Source organism: Myotis myotis, unplaced genomic scaffold (genome assembly GCF_014108235.1).
Source record: "Myotis myotis isolate mMyoMyo1 unplaced genomic scaffold, mMyoMyo1.p scaffold_m19_p_1, whole genome shotgun sequence".
Classification (NCBI taxonomy): domain Eukaryota; kingdom Metazoa; phylum Chordata; class Mammalia; order Chiroptera; family Vespertilionidae; genus Myotis; species Myotis myotis.
In genome coordinates, this window is record NW_023416313.1 from 167,734,255 (window position 1) to 167,751,952 (window position 17,698).

The 17,698-nt window shown below is 36.8% G+C and overlaps 1 protein-coding gene across 10 annotated transcripts in view; it reads right to left on the bottom strand.

Moving 5' to 3' along the window:
- The window catches only part of TRPM7 (transient receptor potential cation channel subfamily M member 7), a 121,568-nt gene that overhangs the window by 42,181 nt on the left and 61,689 nt on the right, over window positions 1–17,698 (bottom strand). For 6 of the 10 annotated variants that reach the window (XM_036301341.1, XM_036301308.1, XM_036301280.1 and 3 more), the window contains 8 exons: window positions 12,992–13,045; window positions 10,492–10,632; window positions 9,846–9,980; window positions 8,632–8,912; window positions 6,723–6,951; window positions 5,246–5,401; window positions 5,023–5,166; window positions 1,278–1,406 (listed from right to left, as the gene is read on the bottom strand). In XM_036301341.1, coding sequence (XP_036157234.1) covers window positions 1,278–1,406; window positions 5,023–5,166; window positions 5,246–5,401; window positions 6,723–6,951; window positions 8,632–8,912; window positions 9,846–9,980; window positions 10,492–10,632; window positions 12,992–13,045 — 1,269 coding nt within the window. The remainder of the gene's footprint in view (window positions 1–1,277; window positions 1,407–5,022; window positions 5,167–5,245; window positions 5,402–6,722; window positions 6,952–8,631; window positions 8,913–9,845; window positions 9,981–10,491; window positions 10,633–12,991; window positions 13,046–17,698) is intronic. The other 4 variants (XM_036301331.1, XM_036301313.1, XM_036301297.1 and 1 more) reach the window with 3 other exon arrangements.

The window sequence follows — 17,698 nt, forward strand, 5'->3', positions numbered from 1 at the left end:
AGGCAATGCCTTTTATTTATTTTTGCAATTTCATGTATTCTCTAAATGTAAGCAGAGACATAAAATAATTCAGAAATTATTAAGTAAATGTGTTATAAAACAACTTATGTAGTTACGAGTTTGAATTGAAAGTACAAAAGCATTTTCCCTCCATATCAGGATATTAAAAATTTACAATTAAAATTTAAAACTTTTATAGACATAGGATCTAAATCTGTATGACAATTCAATGGGCAATAGAGTACACTTAAGAGGGCAGTGCAAGATAAGAACCTATATCTAACTTATATACCTATATATAACCTATATATATAACTGGCTATACGTATAATTAATTCTTTTTGAAGAGTGGCAGAGAGAGTAAATATATATGTTCAGAAAATATGTAAGCTAAAACAGGTTATGTTCCTGAGATAAATCACTGTCTGTAATTTGTGGCAAACAACACACTGATCTCTATTCTTTTATAAGTAACTAGTGCCTCGGTGCACTGATTCATGCACATTGAAAGGAAATTTATTAGAAGGTGGCTGGTGAGGTGGGACTTGGCAAGATTGGCCAGACACGCCCTGGAGCCAACCTCCCACCGTCCCTCCCCTACTGGCCACACCTGGGGCGGCACCGCAGCTCGAAGGGTGTCTGCAGAGTGAGCGGGTTCCCTCTGGCAGGTGGAGTCCCTTGGGCTGGCCTGTGGGGATCGGGCCAAAATTGGCTCTCCGACATTCCCCAAGGGGTTGCAGATTGCAAGAGGGTGGTTCTCAGGTGAAGCACCCTGGAATCGGGCTCCCTCCTCTCTGGTTCTGGGGTGGGTCATCTGAGAACCACTGCTGTCCAGTCACCACAGCTCGGCAGCTTGGGCACTGAGCAGTCTGCTCCCTGGTAGTCAGTGCACGTCATACGTACCAGCCAGTCGGACAGTCACTTAGCCTTTTACATATATAGATTTTTAAAATTTATTGATTTTGAGAGAGAGAAACATCAATTTGTTCGTCCACTTAGTTATATTCAGTGGTTGATTCTTGCCTTGATGGGAGATTGAATCCACAACCTTGGTGTATGGGGACAATGCTCTAACCAACTGAGTGACCCAGCCAGGGTAGGATCTCTATTCTTTTGTCATGATTTTTATAACAGCAAAAATAAACATGGTCCACTATAAAGTCACTCACCTATAAAGTCATCACTTAAATTATCATACACATACCCATACACATTCCCAAAACAAAAGATTCTTCATATATACAGTAAGTTACTGGTAGGAAAAACTAAAGACATACCGCACGGACTTTCTCAATAGCATAGGTAAAAATATAAGCAATAACAATCCATTCTTGAACTGAAGGTAATTGTTCCATTTGTACAAGAACCACAAATGTATAAAGCATCAGAAATCCTAAGTAAGCCAACTAATAAAAAAGAAAATACAAGATATGAATAAAATTAATTACAAATTAAATATTTTACTCTGAAAATTTTCAATACACAAAAAAAGAGACTAAATAAACTCTTGTGAACTACCTCCCAGCTTTAATCATTAAAATAGTTTTAGAAGTAATTCTTCAGTGCAGACATTGCATTTATTAATCAAAATATAAATGATCTTGAGGGTACGTGTTGTTCTAAAACTTAGTTGGCTTTTTAGTACTTCCCATAGGATAGTGGTTCTCAACCTGTGGGTTGCGACCCTTTCACAGGAGTCACCTAAGATCAGCAGAAAACACATATATAATTATATTGTTTTTGTGATTAATCACTATGCTTTAATTATGTTCAATTTGTAATAATAATGAAAATACATCCTGCATATCAGATATTTACATTATGATTCATAACAGTAGCAAAATTACAGTTATGAAGTAGCAATGAAAATAATTTTATGGTTGGGGATCACCACAACATGAGGAACTGTATTAAAGGGTCGCAGCATTAGGAAGGTTGAGAACCACTGCCATAGGAAGAATTTTATAATACCAAGGTTTATGTTCTCAGCTTAGCCTACATAATTCCATTTAACTTATAATATACCTAAAGCACCATAATATATTAAATTTACTAAAGAACTTCACCATCTTCATCAAGAAATACATACCAGGTGTACCGGTTAATAATGGCGGATTTTGTAATCAAAGAAAACACAATAATTTCAAGAGAAACATCAAAAGTGCTTTATTCAAAGTAATGTCCAACGCTAGCTACCCATTTGCCCCATCTTTCAGGTATTTTGTGGATACCGTTCCAATAGAACTTTTCTTGTTTTGAGGCAAACCATTCAGGGATCCAATTTTCCACTACTTCGTATGTTTTGAAGTGCTGCTCAGAAAGTGAGTGTGCCATCGATCGGAACAAGTGGTAACCTGAAGGAGCAAGGTCTGGTGAATTTGGCAGGTGGGTTAATACTTCCCAGAGCAGATCTTTTAGTGTGTCTTTAACTGGTTTTGAAGTGTGTGATGGTGCGTCATCATGAAGCAAAATTACTTTGCCGTGTCTTCTGGCACATTCTGGTTGTTTCACGATCAAAGCATGGTTCAAATTGATTATTTGTTGTCGCTGGCGATCAGTATTAACAGTTTCACCTGGTTTTAGAAGCTCATAATACACACCTTCCTGATCCCACCAAACGCAGAGCATTGTTTCCTTTCCAAAGCCATTTGGCCTTGCAGTCGATGTTGATGGTTGACCTGGATCAACCCATGATTTTGTGCATTTGGGATTCTCAAAATAAATCCACTTTTCATTGCCAGTCACAATTCGATGCAAAAAAGACTTTCTCACGTGCCATTGAAACAACATTTTACTGATGACTTTTCCGTTTTCCATGTCTTTCGTTCAGCTGATGTGGCACCCATTTTCCTTCCTTTAAAATCTTTCCCATTGCTTGTAAAAGATCAGAAATTGTTTGCTGAGCAACATTTAATTTTTCTGCAAGTTGATTTTGAATTTGACATGCATCTTCATCCAATAATGCTTGTAATTGTTGGTCTTCAAACTTTATTGGTTGACCGGGACGCTCTCTGTCTTTCACACGGAAATCACTTTTAAAGCATTTAAACCAGCGTTGACAAGTATCTTGAGATGGAGGATGTTCACCATAAGCTTCCTCAAGTATACGATAACTTTCAGCAGCACTTTTCTTCAAAATAAAGTAATGAATTAAAACTTCCCGCAAATGCTCTTTTTTTGGCATGAAATTCGACATTTTTAAGTGTAAAAATATCTATGATATTAACATCTCCAGAAAATTTGACATATAAAGTTTTGAAGCTTGCTGTCAATACAACAAAATAGCATACATATCAAATCACATATATGTAATTCCACTATTGAAAAAAATCCGCATTATTAACCAGTACACCTGGTACTGCCTGCTTCTTCCCTCCACAAACAACATAGTATTCCTAGGAAAGACAACTAACTCCTCGTCACTGATGTTGAAATCCCAAGAAATGGAAACCAGTATGAAAAGCATTTGCTCCAGGAATGGGAAAATTCCACTTTTGATATTCTTAAAAAAAAAAAAAAAAAGATGATAGGGAGGTGATACAGTCTATATAAAATAACATCTAAACAATCATTTCATTTCAGAGGAAAACCCAAATTCATCGATCCTTGAACGATTGTGGCTAAGAATCATCTTTGTCTCTACTGGTCTTAAAATAAGCCACATCATGATTTCCCTATGGCAGGATAGGGAAGTAAGCTGCAAAAAATAAAAAGAGAAATTCCTGCAGCCACCTGGGTTGTTCATTTTAATCCTTCACATGAATGCAAACTAAGATACCTACATTTTTTCCATTAGTGGGGACAGAATTGGGGGATTATGTTAGATAATTCAAATGTGCAATTTCAACACCTGAACAAGATGAAGCAAGAAAATTTCCATATTGAAATGGAAACGTGATCAATTAGTCTTACATTAATGGGCATGTGTGTGGTTGGGAAAACAATGCTTGAAGGAACAAATTCTCAAATGTTCATCTTAGCACAAAGCTATTTGTATACTTTCGCAATTCTTCAAGTCTGACGATAAAAATGAAAAACAATAAAATAAAAACAACTTAAGCCATAGCCAGTGTGGCTCAGCTGGTTGGGGGTCGTGCCCTACACCAAAAGGTTGCTGGTCCTTTTCCAGTCAGGGCACATGCCCAGATTGTGGGCTTGATGCCAGGTAAAGGGTATGCAGGAGGCAGCTGATCAATGTTCTACTCTCACATCAATGTTTCTCTTTTTCTCTTTCTCTTTCTCTTTCTCTTTCTCTTTCTCTTTCTCTTTCTCTTTCTCCCTCCCTCCCTCCCTCCCTCCCTCCCTCCCTCCCTCCCTCCCTCTCTCTCTCTCTCTCTCTCTCTCTCTCTCTCTCTCTCTCTCTCTCTCTCCCCAAAAAAAGGTCAACAGAAAAAATATTTAATTAAAAACAATGCAAAGCAAAAAAAGCTTAAGAGTTTTTCTGGGAAGGAGAGTAAAATCTCATTTGCTCATCCCTGGTTAGTCTCATGTGTTTCTTCAGATGAGACTATTCTCTATGGACATACATGTTCATCAGTAAAATCCATTCCTCCATAAATCAAGAGAAAAGCTGATTATGAATAAAACTATATGAATGATCTAGATTACTTTTCAACAACAATTAATAATGCAAGAAAGGCTTATTTCCAAAATTTTAATATTATCTGCAAAAACCCTAAAACACAAAGCAGTTGTAATTTTGAATTAGAGTTTCTTTTAATTAATCTTGACCAATTTTTGGGGTAGATGATTAGTATCTGTTAGCCACTTACAAAGGCATATAGTTACCACATATTTGTTCAGTAAGTTTCTGGTTCCAATCAGAACTAGTTCCAATTAGAACTAAGATTTGTTAATTTTTATCATTCTATATGATAGCTGTTTGGATAAAACTAATTCAAACTTACTGTTCTTTTAAATGGAAAATGGCGTTTCAGTTATTAATTTACATCAAGATCAGTATGGACTCTAGACCAAGCCTGTCTTTTAAGATCATTATGTTCATAGAATTTAAAAACATACCGTGTTAAACCAGAATTTTACAATTGGTGCATGATAAAAGGCATAAAACTTTCGTGTGATTGGAAGCTTTTTTGATTTTATTTGTATCTCCATTTCACTCTTTCCTTCATTGCTGTCCAATATTCTTACTTCTTTAAATACTTCCTAAAATAAAAATAATACTTATAAATATACACATTTATTCACAAATTTATAGTCACTTAAAAAAATTTCCCCCCCTTACCATAGGAATCTCTTCTGTGATGTTCTGAAAGTTGTTTTCACTATCTTCCATTGTCATTTGATGGGCATCTTGAGATTGTGGAATATGAGACATTTCAGCCTTAGTTTTATATTCTAGCATTAATATGGTAGGTGGAACTAAAATGCTTAATATAACCTAAAAATTTCAGAAACATAAATTCACATTTTAACATTAATAACTTTCAAGAATATAATACAAGCAATAAAAAAATATTAAGTATCCCTACTATTAGTCAGCCATTTTGCCCCTGGTGGTATAGGGAATAAACCTTAAACTTCATTTCTACTTACAACTATTTTTAAAGAGGCCCAGGTTGAATTGTTTTAAGGAGTAACAAACATTTAAGTATTATGATATGATGGTGTAGAAAATATTTAAGATTAAAGACTTGTCTTTTAAAAAAATAAAATTACAATCTGTTCAGAAAACACACTTGTTTAAACAAAATTCAAGCCTTATGAAGTTACTATGTGCTTAATTTTATCCTATATCTCTTCGCAAGTGTTCCATGTCACAACATCATCACTCAGCTTATACCTCCATAAAAAAAGCATAATTTATAAAATGTTATGTTAATGAAGCACAAAGAAATTAGAATTGTGTATCAGGGTTTCTACTAGTTAATCTTTCACCATTATTTTTAATAGATGATTAGTATTTGTTATCTACTTATAATAGTTAATGATCAAACTATTTGCCTGATTTCTGCCTCCTACATTTCTGTACCTTATTTAAGATATAAGATAACAAAAAGGGAGTTTAAAGTAATATCTCTCACTATGATAAAACTGAAGGTACCAGCCCACATTCTTGACCATAAAAACCAGGCATATTGCCTGGCTGGTTTGGCTCAGCGGACAGAGCGTCGGCCTGTGGACTGAAGGGTCCCGGGTTTGATTCCAATCAAGGGCACATGCCTGGGTTGCAGGCTCGATCCCCAGTAGGGGGCGTGCAGGAGGCAGCTGATCAATGATTCCATCTCTCCCCTTCTCCCTCCCTCTCTGAAATTAATCCATCAATAGATAGATAGATAGATAGATAGATAGATAGATAGATAGATAGATTACACACACACACACACACACACACACACACACACACAACCCAGGCATATCCAATATACTTCAAATAAATTAAAAGTAACACATTAAGTTAATAGATAGGTCCTGAATTTTAGTATTTAGGAATCATTGCTCAGGGCTGTAAATGCCATACTTTGATTTGCTGGCCTCATACTTCTGGCTCAGATAGGGGCAACAATCACTAAACACCACACCTGGAAAGGATTTAGAATGAACAATAGGAAGGAAAAGGACACTTCATGTCACTTTGGATACAATGCCAACACCACCACCCACATCATCCTCATAAATAAAAGCATTTTACTATACATCTGGGCTAATCCCCCCTGTTAATCTAATCACATTCTTTATATCAATTTTTTTCTAAGGTATACCTTGTACCAGGAATTTTTCCTCATATTCAGCCTTCCCATCCACATATCAGATAACAACATTTGTGTACAGGTGTGGGCTACAAAAGGCCTTAGTCTTGAAGAAACTGCTAACTTAAGGCAGGTGGAATTACTCCAGTTTTTCAGTTCATAAGTGAGCAATTTCATAGCCATGGTTTCATCTTGTCTGAAGGATTGTTCTAGTAATTCAACTGCTAGTTGACCAAAATCACTATCAAAAGATAAGGGCAAAGCATACTCATTAACCAAATTGTAGTTTTTAACCACTATTCTTACATTCATTCATAACATGTTCTAGTTTTTAATATTTTCACATACATACAATACAAACAATAAAAAAAATTAGGGAATTGCGAGGCAATAGAATCAAGGTAGCTCTGTTTTCAGGTATCTACTACTATGTGGAAATCACAAGGTATTTAAAACATGTCACATTAAAAATAAGACTGAAGCCCTAGCTGGTTTGGCTCGATGGATAGAGCATCCGCCTGCGGACTGAGGGGTCCTAGGTTGCAGGCTCGATCCCCAGTGTGGGGCTTGCAGGAGGCAGCCAATCAATGATTCTCTCTCATCATTGATGTTTCTATCTCTCTCTCCCTCTCCCTTCCTCTCTGAAATCAATAAAAATATATTAAAACAAAACAAAAAAACTAAAAAGGTGACTCCAACCCTGGTTGGTATGGCTCAGTTGGTTGGAATATGTCCTATGCACCAAAGGGTTGTGAGTTTGATTCCTGGTCAGGGCATATACTCAGGTTGTGGGTTCCAAGCCTGGTTGGAGCGCATTTCGGAGACAACTGATCAATGTTTCTCTCCCTCTCCTCCCTCTCTCCCTAAAATTAATAAAAAACATATTCTCTTGCCCTAGCTGGTTTGGCTCAATGGATAGAGCGTCGGTCTGCGGACTGAAGGGTCCCAGGTTTGATTCCTGCCAAGGGCACATGCCTGGGTTGCGGGCTCGATCCCCAGTAGGGGGCGTGCGGGAGGCAGCCAATCAATGATTCTCTCTCATCATTGATATTTCTCTCTCTCCTTCTCCCTTCCTCTCTAAAATCAATAAAATATATTTTAAAAAATCCACAAAAAACAAAAAACATATTCTCAAGTGAGGATTAAAAAAAAAGAAGTGACTCTAGAGCACTTTCCTCTCATCTTGAAAATAAACCTATAGTACTACAGGAAACCCAAACTAACAATGTTCATTAAAATTTTTCTATATAGTTATTTCAAACATAGAAAAGAGTTAGTACCCAGTAGAAAGGAATGTGAATGCAGACTAACCTAATCATGAAAAACACCTAAAACTTAAATCTCCAATAAGTAATCATCAGATCCCTGCTTGAATTATTTTTAGTAATAACTCTCACCCTTTTCCCAAGTCAACCTATTTTGGGAGAAAGAGGTCCTATTCTCTATAATAAAGCTTCCTAGAAACTACCTTTACAGCTTACTATTCCATTAGTGCCCTAAGTAAACAAAAACTTCTGTGAAATGTTGCATTCTCCTATATATGTAGTTCCACCATCTGGAATGCCCTTCCAGCTGAACTCATCTCCTCAGAACACAGCTTAAACCTTGCTTTCTTCCTTCCTTTCCTTGCCATTCCAAGTGGAACTTTTCCTGATCTAATTATTAGTACGTCCAATTATCAAACTAACTTCTGGCATTTCTTCTTTCTTGAATTATTTAACTCAAATTGCAAACAAAATAGTAACTTCTTTAGCATATGCATAGGTAGCCAAGTTTCTAAATTTTTAAAAATGGGTTTCTCTTAAGTATACAAATAAAATTATACATCTATATCCCCACTTAGTCCATGATATTATAATCTTCACTTAAACATGGTCTATTTTGTATTTTTTAAATGCTCCAAGTCGTAAATATAACTTACTTGGAATACTGTTTCAATTCTTCTGAAGTATCATCAACCAGGTCACTCTGCTTTGCTTCATAGGCCATTGAACGATAGATCTTACAGGCAACTAATGCTTTAGCCATTGATTCTTCACCATGCTGCCATAAAAATCGGGCCATGACCTGCCTCTTCATAAGGCAAGCCCAAATTAACAGTTCATTAAGTGGATAAGGAAAGCGCTTGGCTTCTGGATCATCAATATCTACAATTTCATCTTTGGTTCTTTTCTTCTTTCCTTCTTCCACAGCTGTATCAATCTTCAAGGAAAAAAATAAATATTATAAAGCTCCTTATAAAAAGGCCATGATATTCATGGGGAAATTTTTATAAAATCTATTATGGTATTCTTCAACTTCATATAACTGTACAAATTATACAGTATCAATTTTATACACTTAATTTTTATTATAGCTCAAAATTTATTTTATAAAAATGGCATTTCCAAAAAAAATGCTTTTATAACAAAGTTTCTCGAGATTAAAGAAACGGACTATATATTTCAACTAATACTTGATAAAACACAATTTTATTTTATTTTGGAATATGTTTTTTTAATCCTCACTTGAGTATATGTTTTTATTGACTTGAGAGAAAGAGAAAGAAACATCAATCAGTTGCCTCCCGTACTTGCCCTAACAGGGAATCAAACCTGCAACCTTTTGCTGTACAGGATAATGCTCCAACCAACTGAACCACTGGCCAGGTCCATAAAACACAATTTTAATGAAAAAGAAGTTTCAGTCCTGACTGCGTAGCACAGCTAGTTAGATCATGGTCCCAATATGCCAAGGTTGCAAGTTGGATCCCTGGTAAGGGCAAATACAAGAATCAATAATGAATGCATATTTCTCCTCTCTCTCTCTTTCTCCTTTCTTCTCTCTCCCAAATAAGTCAATAAGTTTTTTTTAAAAAAGAAGTTTCAGTAACACCTTTGTCTTACATGCTGTTAAGTAAAAATGGAATAAAAGGAGGCAGTAAGCGTTTATCAAAACGTTTAAAAAATTGGGTTGTTATATAATCAACTCACAATGGGTATCTTTTTGTATATGGGAAAATGAAGAATCAAAGATATATCTAAAAACAATAGACAACTCTTACTAAAAGAAGTAGTTTTTTTATTTCATAGCACTCAGTAATTTAGAAAGAACAAAATCCAAAATCCAGAAAGTGTAATATTTAAACAAAAATACCTTTGGTCGGTAGGGCTGTGCTGTTTTAATGAAATGATTATGTCTCGTTTTTTCCTTTTTGTCTGCCCTATTGCCGAAAGATTCATGACTCTTTCGCAACTGAGGAGTGCCACTGGAGGTATTTCGGCCAGACCTCTGAAAATGAAAGCTTATTAGTTTTTATAGATTTAAATATGCTGATATCCTTTAAAAAATTCAAGAATCAGTTTATATTATGTATAAGTTTGTGTTCACACACACACACATGAAAAATATGATTTGGTTAGGATATCAATTATAAAAAATTTCAAAATACCTAGCTGAACATCTCATTTTTAAAAAAATGTTTTTATTGATATCAGAGAGAGAAAGGGAGAGGGAGAGAGAGAGAAACATCAATGATGAAAGAGAATCACCAATTGGCTGCCTCCTGCACACCTCCTACTAGGGATTGAGCCCACAATCTGGGCATGTGCTCTGGGAATCAACTGTGACCTCCTGGGTCTATAGGTCAAAGCTCAACCACTGAGCAACACCGGCTGGGCAAAATCTCATATTTTTAAGACAATGCTACTTTAACCATTTTAATGTAAGTAACTTTAAACTTTTAAAGTGTATGATTTAATTTTAAAGCAAATATATAGACTTCCCCCCAAATATTACATACCCGATTATTTCCACCAAGACTATTATATATTAATCGAAAACGTTTCCGAGTGTAGGTGCATCTATAGGTTCCTCCCATAAGATATTCAATAACAAGTCCTATATCAATTAGGGTGATCTTATATCCTGGAGGAAGATTTCCCTGGAAACAAAACATTAGTTTTAAAAAGACAGGATAGTATTTCTCAATAATTCCATGTGATGCTCTAAAATGACACATATTTACTTGTTACAGAACCAACTGAACTTTACAGAAAGCTGGAAGAAGCTTGTTTCTCTTCTTCCTTTTCTAAGGAAAGAGGATTATAAAGTTTGAAGTCTCAAAAGGTGTGGTGCAGGGCAGAAGTATGGTTTACAGGAGACAGTTTGGTCTCCACCACTCTAATACTTTACAGGTGGGGGCAAAGGGACTTCTAAGAACCAACTATTCCATTTTCACTATAACACTTATCATAAATATCATTTTCCTGTAAAAATAATGCTATAAAAGTTAATATAATGTTTCTCAAACAAAATCTTATTGCTATTTTACAGATTACAGAAGATTTTATAGCCTTGTCTAGGATTTAGCTACTACTTATAATCCTGTTTAGAGCTGAAACTTCATTTTCCCAGGGCATCAATTTGTAAATGAACTCTTGGAAGATAATTCACTTGTGAGTTTGGAAAGATTATCTGTTTCAGAACCAACCATTTGATTAATTTCATTAAATAACCTTAAAAGGGTTTAATCATCAGATGACTTACATATATTAACCAATTCTACCGTCTTACCATCATCATTCTTTCTACGTCCCTAATTATAATTTCATGAATTTAGTACTTTTAAAAATGCTTATACTTTTTTACATCTTGGTTTCATCTGTGAAGTTTTTAATTTTAGATATCTATATTTTTAAAATCTAAAATTTAAAAATTTTTTAAATGTTCATCTTAAATATAAGGTTATTTTTATTTTATATCTAAAACCTCAAAATATGCTTTATGATTGAGAATGTTATGATGATGTTTAGTTTTTAAAAATATAACAAATACCATTATGGTATGAGTCCACTTGAATGGGAAATATTTAAATTAAGTAAAATAATGTGAAACTATATAAATAACTTGTACAAAACTCAACTTATTAATCTGAATCAGCAAATACTCAATTACTGCCTTTACTTTAGGATTTTTTTCCAAAAAAAATTGGGCCACTGATGTAAAAAAAAAAAAAAAGAATTAACAACTGCAGTTCTTTCAGCTAGCCCACATAAGTCAATCAGAATGCAAATGTGTTCTAAAACCCCCCTAGACTAAAGGTCTCTCCCATGATTCAAGGTTTCTGGGGGGAAAAAAGTTTTAATTATTTAAACAACAAACAATTAATGTGAAATGTTCACAAGAGGCAAATCCATAGAGCAAGGAAGTAGATTAACAGTTGCCTTGGGCAGGGGCAGAATTCTTGGGGTATCTGAAATACTTTAAAATTAGACTGTGGTGATGGTGTATAATAAAAGCCACTGAACTATACACTTTAAAGGGTGAATATTATGGCAATGAAATACTTTTTCAATCAAACTATAAAAAAAAGCACATACAAAAAATGACATAAAATGTTACTTTAAGTATAATAAAGTCTAGGTTCTTCATATGGGATAGGCCTAGTTTAGTATTAAATAAGTTATAAAACAGGAAATTACATCTCTATTTTAATTTTTCAGGTTTTTAATTATATATTCACTTAATAGCAAGTAAATGTTTGAATGAAGAATTCTAGAAAGCAAGTGTTTTAGTTCAGAAACTTAAAAATATTTCAATTAAGTGAATACTTTTTCACCAAGAAAAATTAAAAACTATTGGATACCAATAATTTAAACAGCTTTTATTTTTCAATATTCAAAACTTTTATTCTTTTCTTATATCCTCACCAAGAATGTTTTTATTGAGGGGAAGGGAGGGGAACATTGATCAGTTGCCTCCTGTACGGGCTCTGACCAGAGATCAAACCTACAACCTAGGTATGTGCCCTGACCATGAATTGAACCCGCCACCTTTTGGTGTATGTGAAAGAGAGGGAGTGAGTGCACTTGCACAGCTTTTCAGCATTTTTATTGACAAAATCTGCCATTAATGATCATAACCTAGTGATTCCCTCAAAATCCTTGTTCAATGTCTTTTACATGCCCTGGGAACAAATTTCTTCTGAACACAGGGAAAAAGATACATTCATCCTATCAATGATCTTCCTTTACAGACCAATGAGCATTATGAAGTTCACCACACTTTATGATGATTAGAAGCTCACGAAACTCGGTTATAATTTCATAAACTTTCTTTTTCTTGATTTCTGATGTATCATGCAAAATCTTTACTTCTGTCATTACATATTTAGTACTTACTTTATTTTGTTCTAAAAAATGTCATTTTATTGATACGTTTAAGGTGTATTTAAATGATTTTTGGAAACAATAAAGTATAACTTTTTTAAATAACCTTTTTTTGGGGAAAAAGTCTCTTACCTGTTTGACATCTCGAACAAGATGAAATAGCATTGGATTAGTTGGACCTTGTTTCTTTAAAGAGAAAAAAATTAGAGTAAACTATTATTTTTCTTCTAAAATAATATAAACAATTTCCCTTTTTATTACATATAGAACTTTTATGAACCCACTTACACAAATTATATATTTTTTTAGTTAAGTTCTGTTCATAAAGTGGAGCAAAAAAGGATATACCCATTTCACATTATTATATTATTTTCTTATGTTTTTACTTATGTAACAATATGTAATTTTTAATTTTATTTTTTTAGAAGTCATGCAAGCATTACAAGCTTCACAATTATATCGTTCCTTTACATTTCTTTCATTGATAATGGAGGTGTACATGCTCTTTATTGCTAAAATTTCTGCACTTATTTCTGCCATTAACCATCAAGTTGAATCAATACTTCAAGTATTTTGGGTAATAAACTTTTAACACTTAAATATGTCATCTTTTCCCTATTATCTTAATTCCACTGATGTATACTAGTAGACTAAAAACTTTTCATTGTTATAGTAATCTTATTTTGATGGTATCCTATTTTGAAAAAATACCCCAGAGTTTATCTCCTCCATTAAGACTGAGAGGTAAATGGGCCAAAAATGTATTCCTCTAAACTTTTTAAACAGTGCTTTGACCCATCTGAAATTTATTGCATTAAATTCTATACAGTACAAGCAAAGATACATATTTTCAATATTTTAAATCTATTGTCTAAAAGAAATAGCAAATGGGATTTTTTCTCCCATTACTGTGTTATTAATTTTTTATGAGGTTATCGTAGCAATGAATGCAATCTACTTTTCTATTTTGATCACATATACTTGGTGATACATTTCTGGATAAACCTATTATTTTTTTGAAAACAGTATTATTTTCTTTGCTATTCTTGACTTTCAAATTCTATATATCTAAAGATGACTATAGCATTATTGAATATACACTATATTTTAACTCTGTTGTCTTATTACAATATTTAGTCTATCCACTCAAGAGCTGAGTTTTCCCTGACCATTCTCCCCCACTTAAAAAAATAAATGTCTTCAAAGTTAATATGAGGTATATTATAATTTTTAGGTATTAGAAAGTTCACTGTATTTTCTCTAACAGTTTATAATCACACACAAAATGCAATTTTTAAAATTCTATCTTATCTTAACCCATTATTGTTTATTCATTAAATATAAATGCTTAGTAAAAAATAAATATACTTTAGTACAGCAGTTCTCAGAGTGTGGTACAGGAACCCCTGAATGCCCCAAAAGACTCTTTTAGAGGGTCCATGAAATCAAAAGTATTTTCAGAATCATGTTAAGATGTCATATGCATTTTCTCATTCTCATTCTCTTCCTCTCAGTGTTCAGTAAAACTTTCCAGAAGCCTCTTGATGGGTGATATCATAAAAATTAAACGCAAAAGCAAATATGAGAATCCAGCTGTCATCCATGAAGCCAGACATTGAAGAGATTTGTGAAACCATAGAAGTATTCTACTCTCTTTAATTCTTTTTGTTTCTTGAAAAATATGCTTTAATGTTAACATGTAATGGATTTATTATTGTTATTATATAAAATGTAATAAACATTTCTTGGTTTTATATTCTAATGTGTTCAATATCAACACCTCTTTACATAAATAAAACCTCTTTAAAAATAGCTCTTTGAGTTATTCAATAATTTTTATGCAATAGGAAATTGATACCAAGAGATTTGAAAACCACTGTTCTGTTATGTTATAATTAATCCCTTAAACTTTAAAAATTTCATAATTGATGCTGAAAGTAACTATTATCTTAATAACTGAGTTATACAATTAAAAAGATTACTTGCCTTGCTAATGGGACCAATTTTTATTTTTATTGTTTTATATTTGCTTTATGTTTCAGGGATAAACCTTACTTCAGCACAATGAATAATCCTTTTAATTTTTACATCTGTTCGCTAGAGACACAGTAGCACGCCAACAAAGTTCAATGTAACTGTGCTAGACACTATTAAAGGAAAAAAATAAAGATATAATCCCTATCCAAAGGTAATTTACAATCCATAGGGGAAGATATAATTGTATTTAACTGACTATGCCATTGGGCCTCATGAAGGCAATGGCATTGCATTTACACCAAGTTCTAAACAATAAATAAATATCCAGCAAGTGGGGAGTAGTTGAAAGAAAAGCACAGACCAGCACTGTGTAAAGAACAAAAAAAATTTTTTTTATTATATTGGGGGGCAGGGGAGAATTTCAAGGAACAATGTAGTTGAAATACCCAATATAAGGGGATGGGATTAGAATATAAAGGTCAAATGAGGGAGATACCTAGAGCAAATGTTTGAAAACTGGAGAGCTCTGAAAATCAAGCTAAGGGTTTGGGTATTATTCTATATACTGGAGGCCCAGTGCATGAATTCGTGAACGGATTGGGTTCCTCGGCCTGGTTGGCGATCAGGACCGATTGGGGCCATTTCCTGGCCACGGAGAGGGACTGTGGGAGGTTGGCCTGCATTGAGCATGTGCCCCCTGGTGGTCAGTGCATGTCATAGTGACGGGTTGATATGGTCACTTAGGCTTTTATATATATACTAGAGGCCTGGTGCACAAAAATTTGTGCACGGGGGTGTGTGTGTGTGTGTGTGTGTGTGTGTGTCCCTCAGCCCGGCCTGTGCCCTCTCCCAGTCTGGGACCCCTCAGGGGATGCCCACCTGCTGGCTGAGGCCTGCTCCCCAGGGGATTGGGCCTAAGCTGGCAAACAGACATCCCTCTGGCAGCCTGGCAGCCATCAGGGGATGTCCACTTGCCAGCGGGGAGCAGACCTAAGCTGCAGTCAGACATCCTTAGCGCTGCTGAGGAGGCTGGAGAGGCTCCCACCACCACCACTGTACTGGCAGCCATCAGCCTGGCTTGTGGCTGAGCAGAGCTCCCCCATGTGGGAGCGCACTGACCACCAGAGGGCAGCTCCTGCATTGAGCGTCTGCCCCCTAGTGGTCAGTGTGTGTCATAGTGACCAGTCATTCTTAGTTGTTTTGCTATTAGGGTCAATTTGCATATTAACCTTTTACTACATAGGATAGAGGCCTGATGCACAGGTGGGGGCTGGCTGTTTTGCCCTGAATGGTGTCCCGGATCAGGGTGGGGGGTCCCGCTTGGGTGCCTGGCCAGCCTGGATGAGGGGCTGATGGCTGTTTTCAGGCTGGCCACACCCCTTTTAGGGTAGGGGTCCCCACTGGGGTGCCTGGCCAGTCTGAGTGAGGGGCTGAGGGCCGTTTTCAGGCTGGCCGGCGACTGAAGCTCCCGGCCTCTCCTTTTTTTCTTTTTTTTTTTTAATTCTGGGATTTATTTACCTTCTATAATTGAAACTTTGTTGCCATCACTGGAGCTGAGAGCCAGGCTCCTGCTCGCTCCAGCTCCGAGGCCACGGCCTGCTGAAAGCAGGTATCTGGAGTTTGTTTAGCTTCTATAATTGAAACTTTGTTGCCATCACTGGAGCTAAGAGCCGGGCTCCTGCTCGCTCCAGCTCTGTGGCCACCGCCGGTTGAAAGCAGGTATCTGGTGTTTGTTTAGCTTCTATAATTGAAACTTTGTTGCTTTCAGAGCTCAGAGCCAGGATGCGGCAGGCAGGGAACCTTGGCTTCCTCCATCACTAGAGCAAGCAAGCCTCCTGCTCGCTTCAGCTGTGTGGCTGCCGGCTGCCATCTTGGTTGGGTTAATTTGCATATCATGCTGATTAGCCAATGGGAGGTGTAGTGAAGGTACAGTCAATTACCATGTTTGTCTATTATTACATAGGACTAGAGGCCCAGTGCATGAAAATTCATGCACTGGAGGTGGGATCCCTCAGCCTGGCCTGCCCCCTCTCACAGTCCAGGGAGCCCTCAGAGGCAGGAGGACACCAGGCGATCAGGGAAAGGTGACACCCCCATCACACTTCTGCTGCTGCCACTGCAGGCAGCACATGCTTCAGCCAGCCCTGGTTACCTGAGCCTCGGGTGGCATTGAGCAGCTGGGCAGCCGCCATCCAAGGCTTGCCTGCGCCTCAGGCCAGCCCTGGGCACCTGGGGGCTAAAGGGACTGGGCGCCTCTGGAGGCAGGCATGCGGCAAGGCCCCGGCGGGGTTGAGGGGACTGGCTGTGAGCACTGCCATCTTTGAGGGGGGCAGTCAATTAGCATATTCTCTCCTTATTGGCTGTGGGTGCCGCCATCTTTGCGACGGCATGAGAGTCAATAAGCATATTCCTTCTTTATTAGATAGGACTAGAGGCCCGGTGCACGAAATATGTGCACTGGGGGATGGGTGGGGGGTCCCTTCAGTCCAGCCTGCGCCCTCTCACACTCCAGGACCCATGGGGGGATCACGCCTAGGCCAGAAGACAGATATCCCCCTTGCAGTCCAGGACCCCTTGCTCCTTACCACCCGTATGCTGGCCCCTTACGGCTCGACTCACTTCTCCTTCGCGCTGCTGCAGAGGCGGGAGAGGCTCTTGCCACCGCCGCTGCGCTCGCTAGCTGTGAGCCCAGGTTCTGGCTGAGCAGCGCTCCCCATGGGAGGGCACCGACCACCAGGGAGCAGCTCCTACATTGAGCGTCTGCCCCCTGGTGGTCAGTGCAAATTACAGCGATCAGTCATTTTACCGTAACAGTTCCTTAGGCTTTTATTATATACACTAGAGGCCCAGTGCATAAAATTC